Consider the following 18538-nt stretch of genomic DNA (forward strand, 5'->3'; position numbering starts at 1 on the left):
CAGAGCCCCAAAAATGAGGTGAAAAAAGGCAAAAATCGGGGCTGCATGTGACTATTGGGAGGATGGGGGGGGGGGGGGCAGGCAATGCATTTCACTCCCACCCCAAATCCTTCAGCCCCTCCAAAACTGGCTGCAACCACGGCAGCTCTTTCAGCTGCTGCTGGAGGAGATTGGATGTGAAAGGCAGCGCCGTGGCCGTAACTCATCCCATTCTTTGTATCCCCCCCCCCTTTCCTCCCCGTCCCCCCGGCGCTGCTCTCAGTGTAACATGACATGATTTAGGGCCAAAGTGCTGGACTCCATCTCAGGGCTTTATTTTGCTGCTGGGAGGGGGGAGGTGGGCAGAAAGCAAGCTGCAGCATTGGGGGGGGCAACCTCCCTCTGCAGAGGGTTTATGTGCTGCAGATTTGAGTTTCCCTTTGGAAATATGGGGTAAAAAAGTGCAGTTTAGGGGCTGTGCTCTTGCGGTCCTTTGTTTGGTTGCATTGAGCTGCAAGGTGGGAACGGGGCTGGCTGGGAATGGGGTGAGGGAAATGGGGAACGGTGGGGAGAAATGGATGTAATGGGAGATAGTGGGGGATAAATGGGGAATAGTGGGAATAGGGGAGAATAATAGGGAGCGGGGATGGGGGAATGAAGGTGGGAGATAAGGGATGGGGAAGGGGAGATAAGGGATGGGAGATAAGGGATGGGAGATAAGGGATGGGAGATAAGGGATGGGAGATAAGGGATGGGGAAGGGGAAATGATGGGGAATGTGGCATTGGGAGGTAATGGCAGAATGAAAATAACCCCATCCCGTGCTGACCCCCATCCCCATGGCTGCCATGTGCCCGCCCTGCAGCCCTGCTTTGTTGCAGCGCTGCTCAGCCCTCCTCTGCAGGAGGGTTTGCTTTAACCCTGTCCTCCCCTCTGCCCTTCCTCCCTTTGTCTGCGTTCAGGCAGCATCCCAGCCCCATTGCGGAGCTCCGTGGGGTGGCCGTGAGCCCCCCCGGCCCCACAGAAATCCCTTTGTTTTATCCCCGTGCTTCTGGTGGGTGTTGGACCGGCCGCAAATTGCACAGCACAGGGAGCCTCATCTGCCCCATCCCAAAGAGCCGAGCAGCCCCTAATTATGGCCTCTAATTAGGGCCGGCATCAACCTGTGCGTTGCCCCGAGCGCAGCGCTGTGAGCTGTTGGCATTTCCTGCCTCAGCTGCGATCTGCAGGAATGGGATCTTCAGGAATGGGATCTTTAGGAATGGGATCTTCAGGAATGGGATCTTTAGGAATGGGATCTGGGCCGTCTCAGTGCCCCACTCAGTGCACACTGTGCTCTTTGCCATCTGAGCAGTGTGCAGACACCGCACTGCGCCCCATTCTCAGCCACGACTGCATTGCAGCCGCTCTTCTTCAACCCCAACCCCATTCTATGTCCAACCCCATCCCACCCCTATCCCATCCCACCCCTATCCCATCCCATCCCATCCCATCCCATCCCATCCCATCCCATCCCATCCCATCCCATCCCCATCCCGTCCCCATCCCCATCCCATCCACATCCCATCCCCATCCCATCCCATCCCATCCCCATCCCATCCCATCCCATTGCATCCCATTCCAAACTCATCCCATCCCCATCCCATCCCTAGCCCAGTTCCATCCCCAACCACAGCCCCATTCCATGTCTAACTCTGTCCCATCCCAACCCTGATCCCATCCCAATCTCATCCCATTCCCATCCCATCCCATTCCATTGCATCCCATCCTATTGCATCCCATCCTATCCCAACCCTATCCCAACCCCATCCCAACCCCATCCAGACCCCAATTCCATCCCATTCCAACCCCATCCCCATCCCAAACACATCCCAACCCCATTCCATCCCATCCATCCCCATCCCACCATACATCCCATTCCAACCCCATCCCAAACCCAAACCCATCCCAGCCCTATTCCATCCCCATCCCATTCTAACCTCATCTCCAACCCCATCCTCATCCCATCCTTGTCCCAACCCCAATTCCATCCCATTCCAACCCCATCCCAAACCCATCCCAACCCCATCCCCATCCCACATCCCATTGCAACCCCATCCCAACCCCATCCCAACCCCATTCCATCCCTGTCCCATTCTAACCCCATCCCCACATCCCATTCCAACCCCATCCCATCCCATCCTAATCCCAACCCCAACTCCATCCCATCCCATCTCAACCCCATCCCAACCCCATCCTCATCCCCACCCCAACCCCATCCCAACCCCATTCTCATCCCCATCCCAACCCCATTCTCATCCCCACCCCAAACCCATCCCAACCCCATTCCATCCCCATCCCATTCTAACCCCATCCCCACATCCCATTCCAACCCCATCCCATCCCATCCTAATCCCAACCCCAATTCCATCCCATCCCATCTCATCCCCATCCCAACCCCATTCTCATCCCCACCCCAAACCCATCCCAACCCCATTCCATCCCTGTCCCATTCTAACCCCATCCCCACATCCCATTCCAACCCCATCCCATCCCATCCTAATCCCAACCCCAACTCCATCCCATCCCATCTCAACCCCATCCCAACCCCATTCTCATCCCTATCCCAAACCCATCCCAACCCCATTCCATCCCCATCCCATTCTAACCCCATCCCATCCCCACATCCCATTCTCATCCCCATCCCAACCCCATCCCAACCCCATTCCATCCCCATCCCATTCTAACCGCATCTCCAACCCCATCCCCATCCCATCCTTGTCCCAACCCCAATTCCATCCCATTCCAACCCCATCCCAAACCCATCCCAACCCCATTCTAACCCCATCCCCATCCCACATCCCATTGCAACCCCATCCTAACCCCATCCCAACCCCATTCTCATCCCCATCCCAACCCCATTCTCATCCCCATCCCAACCCCATTCTCATCCCCACCCCAAACCCATCCCAACCCCATTCCATCCCCGTCCCATTCTAACCCCATCCCCACATCCCATTCCAACCCCATCCCATCCCATCCTAATCCCAACCCCAACTCCATCCCATCCCATCTCATCCCCATCCCAACCCCATCCTCATCCCCACCCCAACCCCATCCCAACCCCAATCTCATCCCCATCCCAACCCCATTCTCATCCCCACCCCAAACCCATCCCAACCCCATTCCATCCCCACCCCATTCTAACCCCATCCCATCCCCACATCCCATTCCAACCCCATCCCATCCCCATCCTAATCCCAACCCCAACTCCATCCCATCCCAACCCCCTCCCAACCCCACTCCCATCCCCAACCCTCCCCCCCTTTAACCCCATCAAACACAACCCTCATTTATTCACCCTTTTTCTGACCCGTTTCGTTTCAGAGGTTTACAAACGAGGACCACCTGGCGGTTCATAAACACAAACATGAGATGACATTGAAATTCGGCCCGGCGCGCACCGACTCGGTCATCATGGCAGGTACGGCTCAGCCCCGCGCCGCGTTAATGCCCACGGCTGCAAGATTAATGCTGGGGAGCAGATGCAGCGAGCCACGTCTCTGCCTGCCATAAAAAGCCTTGTGATCTGCATTTAATCAGGACGAGAGCGGAGCCGGAGGCTGCTGAATTTCTGCTGGGTTTTTTTTTTTCCCCCCCTTTTCTTTATGGCGGTGTTGGGGTTTTATTTGGGGGGGGGGGGTTGTTTTCATCCCCTTGTTGTATAGAGGGATGGATGGATGGGTGGGGGTCAACACAGCCTGTATGGGATGGGGGGAAGAAAGCACATATTGTATGGCAGCAGAACGTCGCCAGTTATCAATGCTCTCCTGCCTCTTTGGGATCCTCTTTTGGGTTTCCTATGGGGTTTGTGTAGGGCTGAGAGCTTTCTGTATATGTATATATATATAGGGCTGAGAGCTTTCTGTATATGTATATATATATATATATATGTATATATGTATAGGGCTGAAGATGCTTTCTGTAGCCCTTGGGAAGAAAGGTGCTCTCTGCAGATCCATCTGCAGCCCCACTTTGGGGCTGTCAGGGACACAGCAGCTGGGATTGCTGCAACCCTTCGTGTCAGGGTCAGCGTTAGTGTCAGGCTTTAGGTGTAAGGTGTGTAGGGTTGGGGTTGGGGTTGGGGTTGGCAGCTATGGGTAGGGTCCTAAGAGAGCAGAAAGAGGATCCCAAGGGACACAAAATGGGGAAGAATTGGTTCCAGATGGGATCTGCTTCATAGGAACCAATGGGGAAGGTGGTGGGGTGGGGGCTGCAGGCAGCCTCAGTTTCCTGAAGGTCAGTTTTCCTTCTGTGAGCCCTTTGCTAAATTAAATACATGGTAAGGGGGGGGGGGGGGGGTGTCTTTTCCTTAGTGAACCCCCATCTGTGTTGGCCAGGAGGGGATGGGGGCACAGATAGAGCATCTCCATTCCCAGACCCTTATCTCTGCAGCACCCAAAGGTGCACACACTCGTGGCATGAAACACTTCGGGCACTGCTTTGTCGCAGGGTTTCCTTCCTCATAACCTCGTTGGCTTTGTGCTAACGAGCAGCAGGATTCAGCCACACCGAAACACTGCGGTGAGGATGGGGAGGGTCGTAAGGAACAGAGCTGTGCTCAAACAGGGACTGTTTGAAATGGGAATTGGGCTCTTCTGGGTGCTGCTGTGGATGGCAGTGAGTGGAGGTGGGGATGGGAGAGGTGGGTTGGGAGCAATCCTGGTGCTTTGTGGCATTAAGACAGGGATGCTGAGCCGGGAATGGTCCAAACAGAGCCCTGAAAGCGCTGCAGAACCGGCATCCAACTGAGAGCTGCAGCTAGAGGAGATGGTGGGCTTAATGGGGAGAGCTGTGGGCGAGCAAAGCGTGCTTAATGAACCAACCTTAATGGGGCTGGGGGGGGTGAAATATACCACGGCTCAAAGGGAAGCGTCCCAAGGACCCCCTTTAGCAGGAGGGTCGCACGCAGGTGGATCGCTGCTGGTGGGTTATTCCTCCTCCCCTCATCCCTCTGTGCTTTTGGGCTCTGCTCCTTCCAGGGTCACCAACCTCATTCCTCCCCCCCGGTGTTGCCCCTAAGGGCGGGCAAAGCCACAGGTTGGGACAGGAAAACATCATCAGGTTTCATGGCGAGCAGAGGGTGCAGGAGGGGTCCTGGGGGGGGCACAGTGTGAATTGACCCTAACCCTAACCCTAACCCCCCCCCCATCCAGATCAGACCCCGACACCGACTCGGTTCCTGAAGAACTGTGAGGAGGTGGGGCTGTTCAATGAGCTGGCCAGCTCCTTCGAGCACGAGTTCAAGAAAGCCACCGAGGATGAGGAGAAAAAGGCAAGAGGAGGAAGGCAGCGCTGGGAGCCCGGGTTTGGGGGGCTGCGCTGGGGGGCTCCCATTGGGTGTGGGTGGGATGCCCTGCTGTGCACATAGAGGGGTTGTCCTGTGGGGTGAGTCCGGCTGGCAGTTGTGTGAACAGGTTGGAAGGGTTTATTATCCCTGTGTTACAAAGAGCAAAGAGGCAGTGCCCCAAACACTGTGGAAATGACCAACCCTGAGCGCTCCGAGATCTGAGCAGAATCCTTTCTGAACCTCTCTGGGTATCAGACCCCCAATGATGTGCCCCAAAGACCCCACGTTCTGCACCCACCCCCCAACGCAGGGAGCAGAACAGGGGCTCACCCAGCACCATCCACATGGCATCACATAGCGGGGCTGCGTGCAGGAGGGGGCTGCTCTAACAAAGAGCTCCCCAGCAGCATCGATCCGGGCTGCCCCCCCCACCCCGGGGCTGAAGGACAGCGGGATCTCATCAGCCTGCGGCTCATTAAGGACGTTTCCCCCCCCCTTTCCTTTCCCTTCTCGGAGGAGCACAGCTGCATGCGGAGCTCTTAGGCTGCCACACACATTTACGGGCTTGATGGATGGACGTCCGTCCGCCTGCAGTCAGCGGCGCTGCTCGGAAATAAAGCGTGGGAGCAGAGAGGTGTAAATCTTCACCGTGATGGGGGACGGAGGAATTGGGAACGAGAGCTGCAAAGTGCTTCTCTCTGCTGCTGGCAGCATTAATCCATCTCCCTGCTCGGCGCTGCGGGGCCATGCGGGTCTTTCTCCCCTTCTTCTCCACCTTTTGTTCTCTGCAGCACGGGCTGGAGGCTGAGCTCCTTTGCTTGCGGTTTCGGGTCCGCATGGCTGAGCAGCCCGCAGTCTCGCCTCTCTCTTTATAGGGAGACCACCCGGCTGCCGTCGCTCTGCAGCCTTCATTCAGCTCTCGGATATTTTGCCTTTTAAGATTTGGGGGGGTTTATTTTTGCTTTATCCCCTCCAGCTCAGGGGGTGGTTTGGCTGCAAGGGACGCATTAACCCTAACAGCCCTGCACACCCCGCAGCCCCCAACCCCGCTGGCTCTGTGTGCCCCCCCCTGGAGCTGCTGCATCGCTGTGATGCTCGGAGCGTTGGCTGCCTGCAGCCCCGAGGCTGCTGTTGGGTTTTGTCCTTTGGTTCCAAGGGTGGTCCGACAGCGGAGCCTTAATTAAAACCATGGGAGCAGCGGGAGCTTCCCCGGAGGCGCTTTAAGTGCTTGGAAATTTCCTTGCATGTTAATCCCTTCTCCTTTGTGCTTCCCATCTCTGCTTAGCACGGCAGGTACGTGGCCACAAGCTCCGGCGTAAATCAGCCCCAGAGGCACAGATTTACCTTTTTGCCTCAATTTTCCCTCCCTGGAGAAGACTTGAGATGCAGCAGAGGAGGAGGAGTGGGTTAGGGGCTGGGCTGGGATGCAGAGCAGGGATGGGGGATGGCGAGCAGCTCTTTCTGCCCCCGCTCCAATGCTCACTGCAGGGACTTCTCCATCCAAATCCGCCCCGCAGCCCCATCCCTCTCCATCCCCTCCCAGCCCCATTGAAGCAGCCCCATCCCTCTCCATCCCCTCCCAGCCCCATTGAAGCAGCCCCGTCCCTCTCCATCCCCTCCCAGCCCCATTGAAGCAGCCGGCTCGTATCCCCCCACATTGTCACCCTCTTCCCATCCCCACCAACAGGCACACAGCACTGCAGGAAGCCAGGCTGGCAGCGTTGCCGTCTGCAGGCACACGCTCTGGTTTCATTTGGCTGGGGGAGCCCGTGGATGTTTAATAACTCGCGTGGCTCTTTGTTTTGCTTCCGATAACCGGGCAGTCAAAGGATTCAGGGTTGATTTATACGACGCTTTGCAGCTCATTCTGCCGATGAAGGTGCCCTCTGTGGCTCAGGGCTTTGTTTTACCTGCAGACCCCCTTTCTGAAAAGAGGGGGATGCAAAGAATCAGCTCCGTGTTCTCAGCACGTGCTGCCATTGGGGCTCTATGGGCACAGGGACCCGCTTGGGGCTCCCAGCTGCTGCTTCAGGACCAATAAATAACAGTAATATGGCAGCTCAGAGCCGCAGCTCTTCCTTTGGGAACGAGCGACTGTGTTTGCAGGCGATGTGAGCTCATTGTCCTCTCAATCCATCCGCTGGTTTCCTTGCAGAGCACCGCGGCCCTGGACATGTCGCTGCCCTCCACCCCAGAGATCAAAATCAAGGAGGAGGAGCCGGTGGAGGTGGATTCATCCCCCCCCGACAGCCCGGCCTCCAACCCACGGTCACCTCAGAGCAAGGAGAAGGTACATCTAACACCGAGCTGAGCTGAGCATCCCCCCATTTGGGAACCAATGGGGCTCGTCTTGTTTGGGAAAGAGAGAAAAACCCTTTTCTCCCCTCAACTCTTCGAACACACTTAAATCTCCTATTGCCTGTCCCCATCCCAGTGATGCTCTTCAATGCAGCTTTGCCCCCAGGGTGGGAGGCTGCAGGGGGGGGAGCTGTGAGCACAGAGCAGTTCCCCATGCGGAGGCATCATGTGGGGCAGGAGCAGTGAATCATAGAGGGGATGAATTCCCAGAGCCAGAATCTCTGTGTGCCCCATTCCCTGCAGTGACACACAGTCCTTTAGTTAAGTCTTGCCCCTCTGTGGTTCTGTGGACCCTCTCAGGTTCTGTGCCTTAACTTTCATTGAATGGCTTCAGAGCCATCAGAGGGGAAGCAGAAGGGGAACTGTGCTGAGTCCTGGCCTGACCCACTGATTGAGCACCTGGGAAAGGGGGCCTGGTGAGCCCATAGGGGCACAGCTGAAGGCAATGCAGCCCCTCATCTAAGGGCTGATTGATGCTGAGGGTCTCTGGTTGGAGGTTCTGTCTGTGAGCTGAGATGTTCAGAGGTGGGTGAGCACCTTTCCTCTATGACACCAACCCATTCCCCCTGGTCTCGTTGCTATTCTACTCCTGTATTGCCCTTTAACCACATTGATCCTTCAGACTGTAACAGGCAGCCAGGTTTCGGTGAAGGTAATTTGTGGGATCGTGGAGTGTTTGGGTTGGAAAAGTCCTTATAGATCACAGAGCCATCGGGTGGCTGAGTTGGAAAGGATCTTACAGCTCCGCTTCGTAACCTCGTGTCTCCTTTTATCTCTTGACCACCTTTAGGAGATCAGCCCCAAACCTGTCATCATTTCCACACCAACACCAACCATCGTGCGCCCTGGATCGCTGCCTCTGCACCTGGGCTACGACCCCCTGCACCCCACGCTGCCTTCCCCAACCTCCGTCATCACCCAGGCCCCACCATCCAACAGGCAGCTCGGGTGAGTGCGTGGCATGGAGTCCTTGCAATGGGGTCACCCTCCTGTTCTGAGCTGTAATTAGGAGCCTAAAGATTGATTGGCAGATCTGATTTGCTGCCATTACTGCTGCTTGGGCATAAGGGTCTCATTGCAGCACTGCAAAAGCAGAGTGGGGTGGAAGAAGCGTGCAGGAGGCAGCGCTAATTGTTGTAGTGTAATGAGACGAGGCGGATCTCACTGCAGGGAGAGATTCAAACACAGAATCAAAGAAGCTTCTTCCAGGAGCTGCTCCACGTCCCCACAGCTCTACATGCTCCAAGGGGGCTCTAACAGCAGTTCCCAGCCTGCTCTGAACTGGGGAGCCCAGCACTGGGCTCAGTGCTCTGTATGGGGAGCACCTCCTGGCCATGCTCAGTGCAGTGAGCCCAGGGAACCATTGGCCTTCTTGGCCACCAGGGCACACTGTGGTCACCCATAGGTGAAGCAGGGCACACTTTTGGCTTGGGGTCACCCTTGTTGCCACTGGAACCCCCATGTCCTTCTCTGCTTTCCATCAGCACAGCCCTCACGTACACCGATGCTCCATTGGTGACTGAGGACCCCCAAGCTGCCCGTGTTCTGCCTGTGTTCTGCCTCTATTCTGCCTCTATTCTGCCTGTGTTCTGCCTCTATTCTGCCTGTGTTCTGCCTGTGTTCTGCCTGTGTTCTGCCTCTATTCTGCCTCTATTCTGCCTCTGTTCTGCCTCTATTCTGCCTGTGTTCTGCCTGTGTTCTGCCTCTATTCTGCCTCTATTCTGCCTCTATTCTGCCTCTGTTCTGCCTCTGTTCTGCCTCTGTTCTGCCTCTGTTCTGCCTCTGTTCTGCCCCTGTTCTGCCCCTGTTCTGCCCCTGTTCTGCCCCTGTTCTGCCCCTGTTCTGCCCCTGTTCTGCCCCTGTTCTGCCCCTGTTCTGCCCCTGTTCTGCCCCTGTTCTGCCCCTGTTCTGCCCCTGTTCTGCCTGTGTTCTGCCTGTGTTCTGCCTGTGTTCTGCCTGTGTTCTGCCTGTGTTCTGCCTGTGCCCTGCCTCTATTCTGCCTCTATCCTGCCTCTATCCTGCCTGTAACCCGGGCTGTTTGGCACAGAGCCCCCCCCCCCCCCTCGCTTGGAGACATGAGCAAACCAAACTGGAGCAATCTGGGCTTCAATGGAGTTTTGTGTCTGCAGATCTCAGGGACGGATCCCTCCCCAGAGCTCCATGGGAGGGGTTTGGCTGCAGCCATAGTGGGGCCGCAGCGGCTGCGGGGGGGGTTTGTGAGTGTGACAGAGATGGAGGGGAGGGCTGTGACCTCCCAACAGCTCGCCTTGTTAGCCTGGGATTTTCAAAGCAGCCTGGAGGATTTGGGATGCCCAATAGAAATGAATGAGAGCCGAGCGTTGGCGTTCCCAGGGCAGCCTTAAAAATTCCAGCCTGAGTTATGGGCACGCGGAGCCCCCCCGGCTCTGACCCCACTCCCCCCCCCCCCCACCCCGCCGTCTCTCCGTGCTGGCTCCATCCATCCCCCATCCCTTGGGCTGAGCTGGGTTTGGAGGAGGGGGCAGCGTTTTTCCTCCCCTCCCTGCAGCTCTGCTGCTCTGTGCACCATCCTGCTCCCAGCTGCACCGAGCACGACTTGCTCCAGTGATGTTTTCCTTCCTCTTCCCATCCATTGCTCCATTTTTCCCCCCCATTTCCCTATGCAGGTCGGTCAGAGCCTGAATGCAGCGCTCTGAAATGGAGCGAGATGGAGCAAAATGGAGGCAGGGCTGCGCGAGCCCGTTGATCCGCAATGGAAAAAGCCCTCGGTTGTTTTCATTTTGGAGCAATGAGGCTCCGTTCCCCACCTTCCACACCCCCATTGTGCCCTTTGGAAAGGGGAGAACCTGCAGTTTGTGCTGCCGGGACAACGTTGGCCCCAAATAACCCCTAAGCTTTGGGACTGTCTTTGCAGGTCACCCACGGGTTCCCTCCCGCTCGTCGTGCAGCTGCCAAATGGGCAGACCATGCCTGTCCTGCCCGGCCCCCCCATGCAGATGCCGTCTGTGATATCGGTAAGGGAAACTCAGCACAGCTCTGCAAGGTGGAGGGGAGGGAGAAAAGGAGGGTTGTAGGGTTGTAGGGACGGCACTTGTCCCTTTGCCAAAGCATTTCCATTCAGTAGAAATTAAAACACATCTCCCCCCCCCCTGCACCAACAAGGCTTGAGCAGGAGGAGAGGGTGGGCTTGGGGTTGGGGGGGGGTGGGCAGCTCTGGCAAGGCAGCAATGCCGGGGAGATCACACTAGAGGGCAATCAGTCTGGAGGAGAAACAAAGCCGTGCCCAGACAGATGGCTCACGCCGCGGGTCGGGGCTGGGAGCTGCAGGAGCTGCTGCTAAACCGCCCCCATTTGTGCTGCAGGCGGAACCAGCCGAGCTTGCAAAGAACGTGTTGCTCTTTGCAGGCCAGCAAAGCCTCGCCGGAGCGCCGTGCAAATGTTCTCCTCGCATGTCGGGCTGTTTGCTTTGGAACTGCCCGCAGTGCAGAGCTCAGGAGCAGCTCCGAGCCCCCTCAAGAGCCTCAGCAACCCCCCCATCCCCATGCATGGATCCTGCTGCGTGTTCTGGCTTTGGAGCAAACCCAAATCTGAGTCAGGACAGGCAGCTCCAAGCAGCTCGTGGGCACGCAGATCCCTGCACTGTGCTGCTGCCTGCAGGCACAACGTTGGGGCTGGAGTGCTTTGCAACAGCGGACCTGAGCGGCGTGCAAACGCAAGTGCAGGTTCAGTTCTCCCCCTGCTGAGGGCACAGATCTCCTTGCTTAGCAGGACGAGACGCTGCCATGCACCCCATTAATGGGAGCGCTCCGTTCCCTCCCAGGGATGGAGAGAGGAGGGAGGCGTGGGGCTGCTGCAGCCGGGCCATCCTTCACCAGCAAGCGTGGCCACCAAAGGGGAGGCTGCTGCCCTGGGCTGACAGCAGCACTGATGGATGGCAGCAGTTAAACACCGCCATGTGTCGGGGCTGATAAATGCGCTCGGTCGGGGAATTATTGCGCAGCTCGTTGGCACCGCGGCTCCTAACGCTGCTTCGGTTCCTCCCCATCAGCTGGCACGACCCGTGTCCATCGTGCCCAACATTCCTGGCATCCCCGGGCCTCCCATCAGCAGCAGCGGCTCCGTTTCCCCATCAGGTCTCCCCGTTCATTCAGAAGCCAAAATGGTGAGTGTTCATCTGCACCCGCAGTGCTACGTCTGCACCGTCCCCTCCAGGAAGGCTTTTTATCCCCCCCAATCCCTTTGACTTTGGCAACGAGCAGCTGTGATCTCGGTCAGGTTTGTCTGCGCTGGGATCAGGTGTTGGTGGGGCTGCAGCTGGTGGGACAAAGCTCAGCCCGGAGTGTCACGGCTGTTTGTGCGGAGCTGCTGCTGGTAGTTCCAAGCGAACAGATGGGCTGGAGGTGAGCTCGGGGAAGGCAGAGCCAAGAGCAGGGATGCTGTGCTGCAATCTGAGGGTCTGGGTAATGGCTTTTGTGCAGAGCCTTCAGCTAAAGGTTTGTCTTCAGTTGTAGAATGATGGGCAGTAAAACCCCATTGGTTTTCGGTCAGAATGGGGGGGTTACAGCTCTGCCTCCTGCCGTTCCATGCTGCCACTGCTCCCATCCCACCCTGCCAGGTGTCTGCAGGGCTGCATATGGGGTGAGATAGGAGCCATCCTGCCCCACTGCCATGAGGGGGAGATGGGTCTCCATCCAGCAGCCCTTTCCCATCCCTACGTGGTCCCGCTGGGCAGTGGGTCCATCACTTTGGGGTGAGCCAAGTGGTGTTGGTGGCTTCACTTGGCTTTGGATCAGCCCCTATCGCTTCTCAGTCAGCTGGATCCCTGGGTGGGAGAGGAGCTGCACGAAGCCTCTGCAGGCTGGGGAAGGGCTGACTGATGTCCCTTGTTCTCTTTGGCAGAGGCTGAAGGCCAGCTTGACGGCGTCTTCCTCACTGAATGGCAGCAGCCTGGTGGTGGGCTCAGCCAGCACGATGGTGACCGCGCGGCCGGAGCAGAGCCAGATCCTCATCCAGCACCCCGACGCTCCATCGCCAGCTCAGCCTCAGGTGTGCAGCTGCTCCAATGCTGGCTGTTACTGAACCTCAGGGCAAGGGGGAGCAAACCTCACAGCTTCCTGGTTTGCAAAACGGGTTCAAAACTTTGTTTTTCCAGCACTGCAAAACTGCACCGAAGCGTTAATCTGCTTGACAGGGGCTGGAGTTCTGAAAGAAGATTTGACTCCCTTCTCCCCGTTCAATTACGAGGGTTAAACGTTCCCCTTGCAAACAATCAGCTCCGACAGCTCCTGCCAGCTCACCAAATGCCAGCCCTCCATCAGCACCGCCACCTGCTCTGTCACTTACACCGCCTTCCAATAGTCTCCATATCCATATGCTGCCTGACAGCCCAGCAGCCGCAGTGCTGGAGCCCACCGGGGTGGGACCCCACAACCTCCCCATCATTTCCTTTGTTCTGAAACGAGGCTGGGATGTGGAGCTACAAAATCTTCCCTGTTGCCTCCAGGAGCCTGTCTGGAAAATGGAAAGCAAATTCATCTTGAAAGCAAATTGCCCACTCAAATAACGCCGCTTGTTTTCTGCCCGTGCTTATGGATGGAACGGCGCGTGGTTCCGTTCCTCCCCAACCTGCTCTGCAAACCAGATCCCCCTTTTTCCTCCTGCCCCACACAATCCTGCATCTCCTCCACCAGACCTGGTGGGAAATGTTTCCTCCAGGCTCTGTTTGCATCGCTGAAATGGAGCGAGGTGGAGCGAAATGGAGGCAGGGCTGTGCGAGCCCGTTGATCCGCAGTGGAAAAAGTCCTTGGTTTCCATCCCTATCGCCTCCTTCCCCACCTTCCACACTCCCATTGTGCCCTTTGGAAAGGGGAGAGCCCAGAGAACTCTAACCCTAACCCTTCTCCATCTCCAGGTTTCCCCTGCCCAACCCACTCCCAGCACCGGCGGTCGGCGGAGGCGGACAGTCGATGAGGACCCCGATGAGCGTCGGCAGCGGTTCCTGGAGCGGAACAGAGCTGCTGCCTCGCGCTGCCGGCAGAAACGCAAGCTTTGGGTGTCTTCATTGGAGAAGAAAGCAGAGGAGCTCACAACCCAGAACATCCAGCTGAGCGTGAGTATGTAACCATTAAGGCTGAGCTCAGCCCGGCTGCTCTGGGACGGTCACCGCGGAGGGAACGCCGTCCCCGTGCCGCAGAGAAAACACGTTTGGGTGCAGCTCTCTGGAGTGACCACCACACGTATCAGTGCAGGTCAGGGGCTCAGCTGCTGGGAAGGAGTTCTGTAGAGAAGGACTGGGGGGTCCCGGTGGGTCATGAGCCAGCAGTGGGCCCTGGTGGCCAGGAATGCCAATGATTGACCAACAGTTGACCAATGGTTGACCGCAAGCCAATGGTGTGCCCTCATGTCCAAGAAGGTCGGCAGTGCCCTGGTTGGCCAATGGTTGACCAACAGTTGACCAGTGGTTGACTGTAATACAACAGTGTGCCCTTGTGTCCAAGAAGGCCAGCAGTGCCCTGGTTGGCCAATGGTTGACCAACAGTTGACCAATGGTTGACCGCAAGCCAATGGTGTGCCCTCATGTCCAAGAAGGCCGGTAGTGCCCTGGTTGGCCAATGGTTGACCAACAGTTGACTAATGGTTGACTGCAATCCAGTGGTGTGCCCTTGTGGCCAAGAAGGCCAGCAGTGCCCTCGTTGACCAACAGTTGACCAATGGTTGACTGCAAGCCAACGGTGTGCCCTCATGGCCAAGAAGGCCAGTGGTGCCCAGGTTGGCCAATGGTTGACCAGCAGTTGGCCAACAGCTGACCAGTGATCAGCCACGAGCCAGCAGTGTGGCCAGGAAGGCCAGTAGTTCCCTGGGGGGGAAGTGCACAGAGCATCTCCTGGTGGGGACGGGCTGAAAGCAGCGATATTTATGGGATGGAAGTCTGCCCTGTGTAGGTGAGAGCTGTCTGCTGAACAGAACCTTTCTGCTCTTGCAGTTACCCCTTTTGTTAATGCTCTCAGCGTTGACCAAGGATTGGTCTGCAAAAACCAAACTGGTGTCCATTCTGGGTTTTCTCCCACCGGTTGCCCATGCGTGGAATGGAGTCTTTTATTTCCAATCACGGCATTTAATTTCCTTCCCAAAGTAATTATAGAAACTGTTTCCTTGGGCAGTTCTGCAACGGGGTTTCAACTGTTTGTCCAAAGCTTTCCATAGAGGTTGGAGGGAAGTGGACCTGAAAGGTGGCTCAGGAAGGGTTGGGCAGAGATAGCACAGCTCTATGGGGCAGCACTCCCATTGTGAGTTGCTCACCAAACCCCCCCACCCAGAAGCTTTGGTGTCCTCACGCCGCCTCCATCTCGATGCCAAGCAATGAGCTTGCAGGGTGAGCAGTATGTCCATTTATCCACATGTCCACACATCCCTGTTTTCCAACGGCAGAACGAAGTGACGCTGCTGAGGAATGAGGTGGCTCAGCTGAAGCAGCTGCTGCTGGCTCACAAGGATTGCCCCGTCACCGCGCTGCAGAAGAAGACCCAGGGCTATCTCGGTGAGTGGTGCCTTCTGCACCACGTCTTGATCTTTTCTTCCTTTCCTTGCTCTTCTTTTTTTATACCACCTATTTCATTCCCCATCAGCTGAGCAATCTGCCTGGCTGCCTCCTTACCTCATTGCTTTGCATTTATGCAGAGCCCTTTGGAGGACGCTGGATTCCTCCCCCCTATTCCCTTCCCAACTTTGCAGTTCCCATTGCAGTGTTACATTGAGACTCTCGTCAGCCTCATTCCCAGTGCTCACTCTCACTTTGTTGTATCAGTGGGGGAGACAAGGGAGGGTTCTGGGTTCTGCTCTGGGCTGAGAGCATTGAGGAATCACAGAACCATGGAATGACAGCATGGATGCGTTGGGAAGGTCCTTAAAGGTCAAAGAAGCGTGGGATGGTTGGGTTGGGAAGGTCCTTAAATGTCATGCAGCTGTAGGATGGTTGGGTTGGAAAGGTCCTTGAAGGTCCCAGAGCCATAGGATGGTTGGGTTGGAAAGGTCCTGAAAGGTCACAGAAGAATGGGATGGTTGTGTTGGAAAGGTCCTGAAAGGTCACAGGACAATGGGGTGGTTGGATTGGAAAGGTCCTGAAAGGTCATGGGACAGTGGGGTGGTTGGATTAGATGGTCCTTGAAGGTATCAGAGCCATGGGATGGTTGGGTTGGAAGGGTCCTGAAAGGTCAGAGAAGAATAGGATGGTTGTGTTGGAAAGGTCCTGAAAGGTCACAGGACAATGGGACGGTTGGGTTGGATGGTCCTTGAAGGTCCCAGAGCCATAGGATGGTTGGGTTGGGAGGGTCCTGAAAGGTCACAGAAGAATGGGATGGTTGGGTTGGAAAGGTCCTTGAAGGTCCCAGAGCTGTGGGATGTTTGGGTTGGAAGGGTCCTGAAAGGTCAGAGAAGAATGGGGTGGTTGGATTGGATAGTCCTTGAAGGTCCCAAAGCTGTGGGATGGTAGGGTTGGAAAGGTCCTGAAAGATCACAGAAGAAAGGGATGGTTGGATTGGAAAGGTCCTGAAAGGTCACGGGACAGTGGGGTGGTTGGATTGGATGGTCCTTGAAGGTATCAGAGCCATAGGATGGTTGGGTTGGAAGGGTCCTGAAAGGTCACAGGAGAATGGGGTGGTTGGATTGGAAAGGTCCTTGAATGTCCCAGAGCCATAGGATGGTTGGGTTGGAAGGGTCCTGAAAGGTCACAGGACAATGGGACGGTTGTGTTGGATGGTCCTTGAAGGTCCCAGAGCCATGGGATGGTTGGGTTGGAAAGGTCCTGAAAGGTCACAGAAGAATGAGATGGTAGGGTTAGAAGGGTCCTTGAAGGTCCCAGAGCCATAGGATGGTTGGGTTGGAAAGGTCCTGAAAGGTCACAGAAGAATGGGGTGGTTGGATTGGATGGTCCTTGAAGGTCCCAGAGCCATGGGATGGTTGGGTTGGAAAGGTCCTGAAAGGTCACAGGACAATGGGGTGGTTGGATTAGATGGTCCTTGAAGGTATCAGAGCCATAGGATGGTTGTGTTGGAAAGGTCCTGAAAGATCACAGGACAATGGGATGGTTGGGTTGGAAAGGTCCTGAAAGGTCACAGGACAATGAGACAGTGGTTGGATTGGATGGTCCTTGAAGGTCCCAGAGCCATAGGTTGGTTGGGTTGGAAGGGTCCTGAAAGGTCACAGAAGAATGAAGAATAGGGTGGTTGTATTGGATAGTCCTTGAAGGTCCCAAAGCCGTGGGATGGTTGTGTTTGAAGGGTCCTGAAAGGTCACAGGACAATGGGGTGGTTGGGTTGGAAGGGTCCTAGAAGGTCCCAGAGCCATAGGATGGTTGGGTTGGAAAGGTCCTGAAAGATCACAGAAGAATAGGATGGTTGTGTTGGAAAGGTCCTGAAGGGTCACAGGACAATGGGGCAGTTGGGTTGGATGGATTCTTACAGATCCCCAACCCCTTTTTCTCCATTCTTTCCCCCCTCTCCCCGCTCAGAAAGCCCCAAGGAGAGCTCAGAGCCCACCGGCTCCCCGGCGCCCGTCATCCAACACAGCTCCGTCACCGCGTCCCCCAACGGGCTCAACGTCCGCTCGGCAGCCGAGGCCGTGGCCACGTCGGTGCTGACTCAGATGGCGAACCAAAGGACAGAGCTGGCCCTGCAGCCACACGTCATCATGGCCCCACAGTCTCAGTCTGCCGGCAGATGATGCTCGTGGCCCCGGAACTGAGAGCGGAGCCTCGTCCCCCTCCTGAGGGACGACGTGGATTTTGGGGGTTGCTTTTCTTTGTTTTTCAAGCCAGGGAGAAAAGGGCAGCTGTGAAACTTCTGATCCAACAGCCCTGGATGCGTCACCCCGAAGGCTGCACTCGGAGAGCAGAGGTTTTGCTTTCGGGTCCCATTAAACACTAAAGGAAAAGCCCTATAAAGTGGGGAGGGGGGGGAGGATGTGAGGGTTCACTCCTAAGGCTGCACGGAGCTGTGGCTGGGATGGGGACGACCTCACGTTGGTGGCCTTAAATCCAGCATCGGTGCCTCTATGGAGGTGGGGGGGGAGCACGAAAAGAGGGGGGGGTGCTGCTGGTTTGCCCTGACATTTCCCCTCTCCATCCCCATCGTGTTCTGATCCAGGAGCAAAGAACCGACCCAGCATTGAGAGCTGCTTCCCATGCCTTGGGAATTGCTATTTTGGAAGCAAAGGGATCCTATGGGACCCCCCCCCAAACACACACATACACAGCTCTATGTCCCCCCACCCCTCCTTGAGCTCTGCCCCCCCCTCAGGTCGCACTTTGCCACTTTGGAGCTGAGTTGGATGCTCAGCGCTGCTCCTCCGGGGCAGCAGAACCCAAAGCCATGATGTGGGGTCCCACTGCAGGAGCTCCATGGCTTGTTTTCCCATTGACGGGCTCAGTTCTTCCCCCCTATATCCCCAACCTTCCCCCCAACCCCATTTGATCCCTGTTTCCCGCCCCCCCCCAATGTGGGCCGAGCCGTGCTGATAGCAGCTCAGCAGCTCCTCCAAGCTGCCAAACGAGATGGGAACGCAGGAACTGATGGAGGAGAGCAATGGGAGCTGCTTTGCTTTATCGGGAGCAATGGGAGCTGCTTTGCTTTCCCTTAGGTCCCCCCCTGGGACCCTCCCATCCCACCCCATGTCCTTATGGCAGCGCTGTTGCTGCCTCACCCCCCCCTCCCCATCTCCATGTGCCTTGAGCAGCCCCCCCAGCCTTGCTGTGCATTGAAGGCCCCACATGAGCGGGTTGGATTAACCCAGCCATCCCCCCCCCAATCCCATCCTATCCCCATCCCATAGCCATAAACTGGGGGGGCTCTGTGGCACTCCAGGTTGGGACCCCCCCCCCCAGGGTGGGTGTCTGTCCATC

General features: G+C 56.6%; 1 protein-coding gene across 2 annotated transcripts in view; it reads left to right on the plus strand.

The window, feature by feature from the left end:
- LOC140263303 (cyclic AMP-dependent transcription factor ATF-7) overlaps positions 1-17877 on the plus strand; it is a 52289-nt gene extending 34412 nt beyond the window's left edge. Inside the window, exons 3-12 of one of the 2 annotated variants that reach the window (XM_072358143.1) lie at positions 3345-3441; positions 5174-5292; positions 7463-7597; positions 8456-8613; positions 10559-10658; positions 11693-11806; positions 12544-12690; positions 13556-13753; positions 15073-15181; positions 17150-17877. In XM_072358143.1, the coding sequence (XP_072214244.1) occupies positions 3345-3441; positions 5174-5292; positions 7463-7597; positions 8456-8613; positions 10559-10658; positions 11693-11806; positions 12544-12690; positions 13556-13753; positions 15073-15181; positions 17150-17361 (1389 nt within the window). In that variant the 3' untranslated portion in view covers positions 17362-17877. Of the gene's footprint in view, positions 1-3344; positions 3442-5173; positions 5293-6505; positions 6601-7462; positions 7598-8455; positions 8614-10558; positions 10659-11692; positions 11807-12543; positions 12691-13555; positions 13754-15072; positions 15182-17149 lie in introns of those variants that run through there. The other variant, XM_072358144.1, reaches the window with a different exon arrangement.
- Positions 17878-18538: the final 661 nt, after the last annotated feature.

Source organism: Excalfactoria chinensis, chromosome 28 (genome assembly GCF_039878825.1).
Source record: "Excalfactoria chinensis isolate bCotChi1 chromosome 28, bCotChi1.hap2, whole genome shotgun sequence".
Classification (NCBI taxonomy): Eukaryota; Metazoa; Chordata; class Aves; order Galliformes; family Phasianidae; genus Excalfactoria; species Excalfactoria chinensis.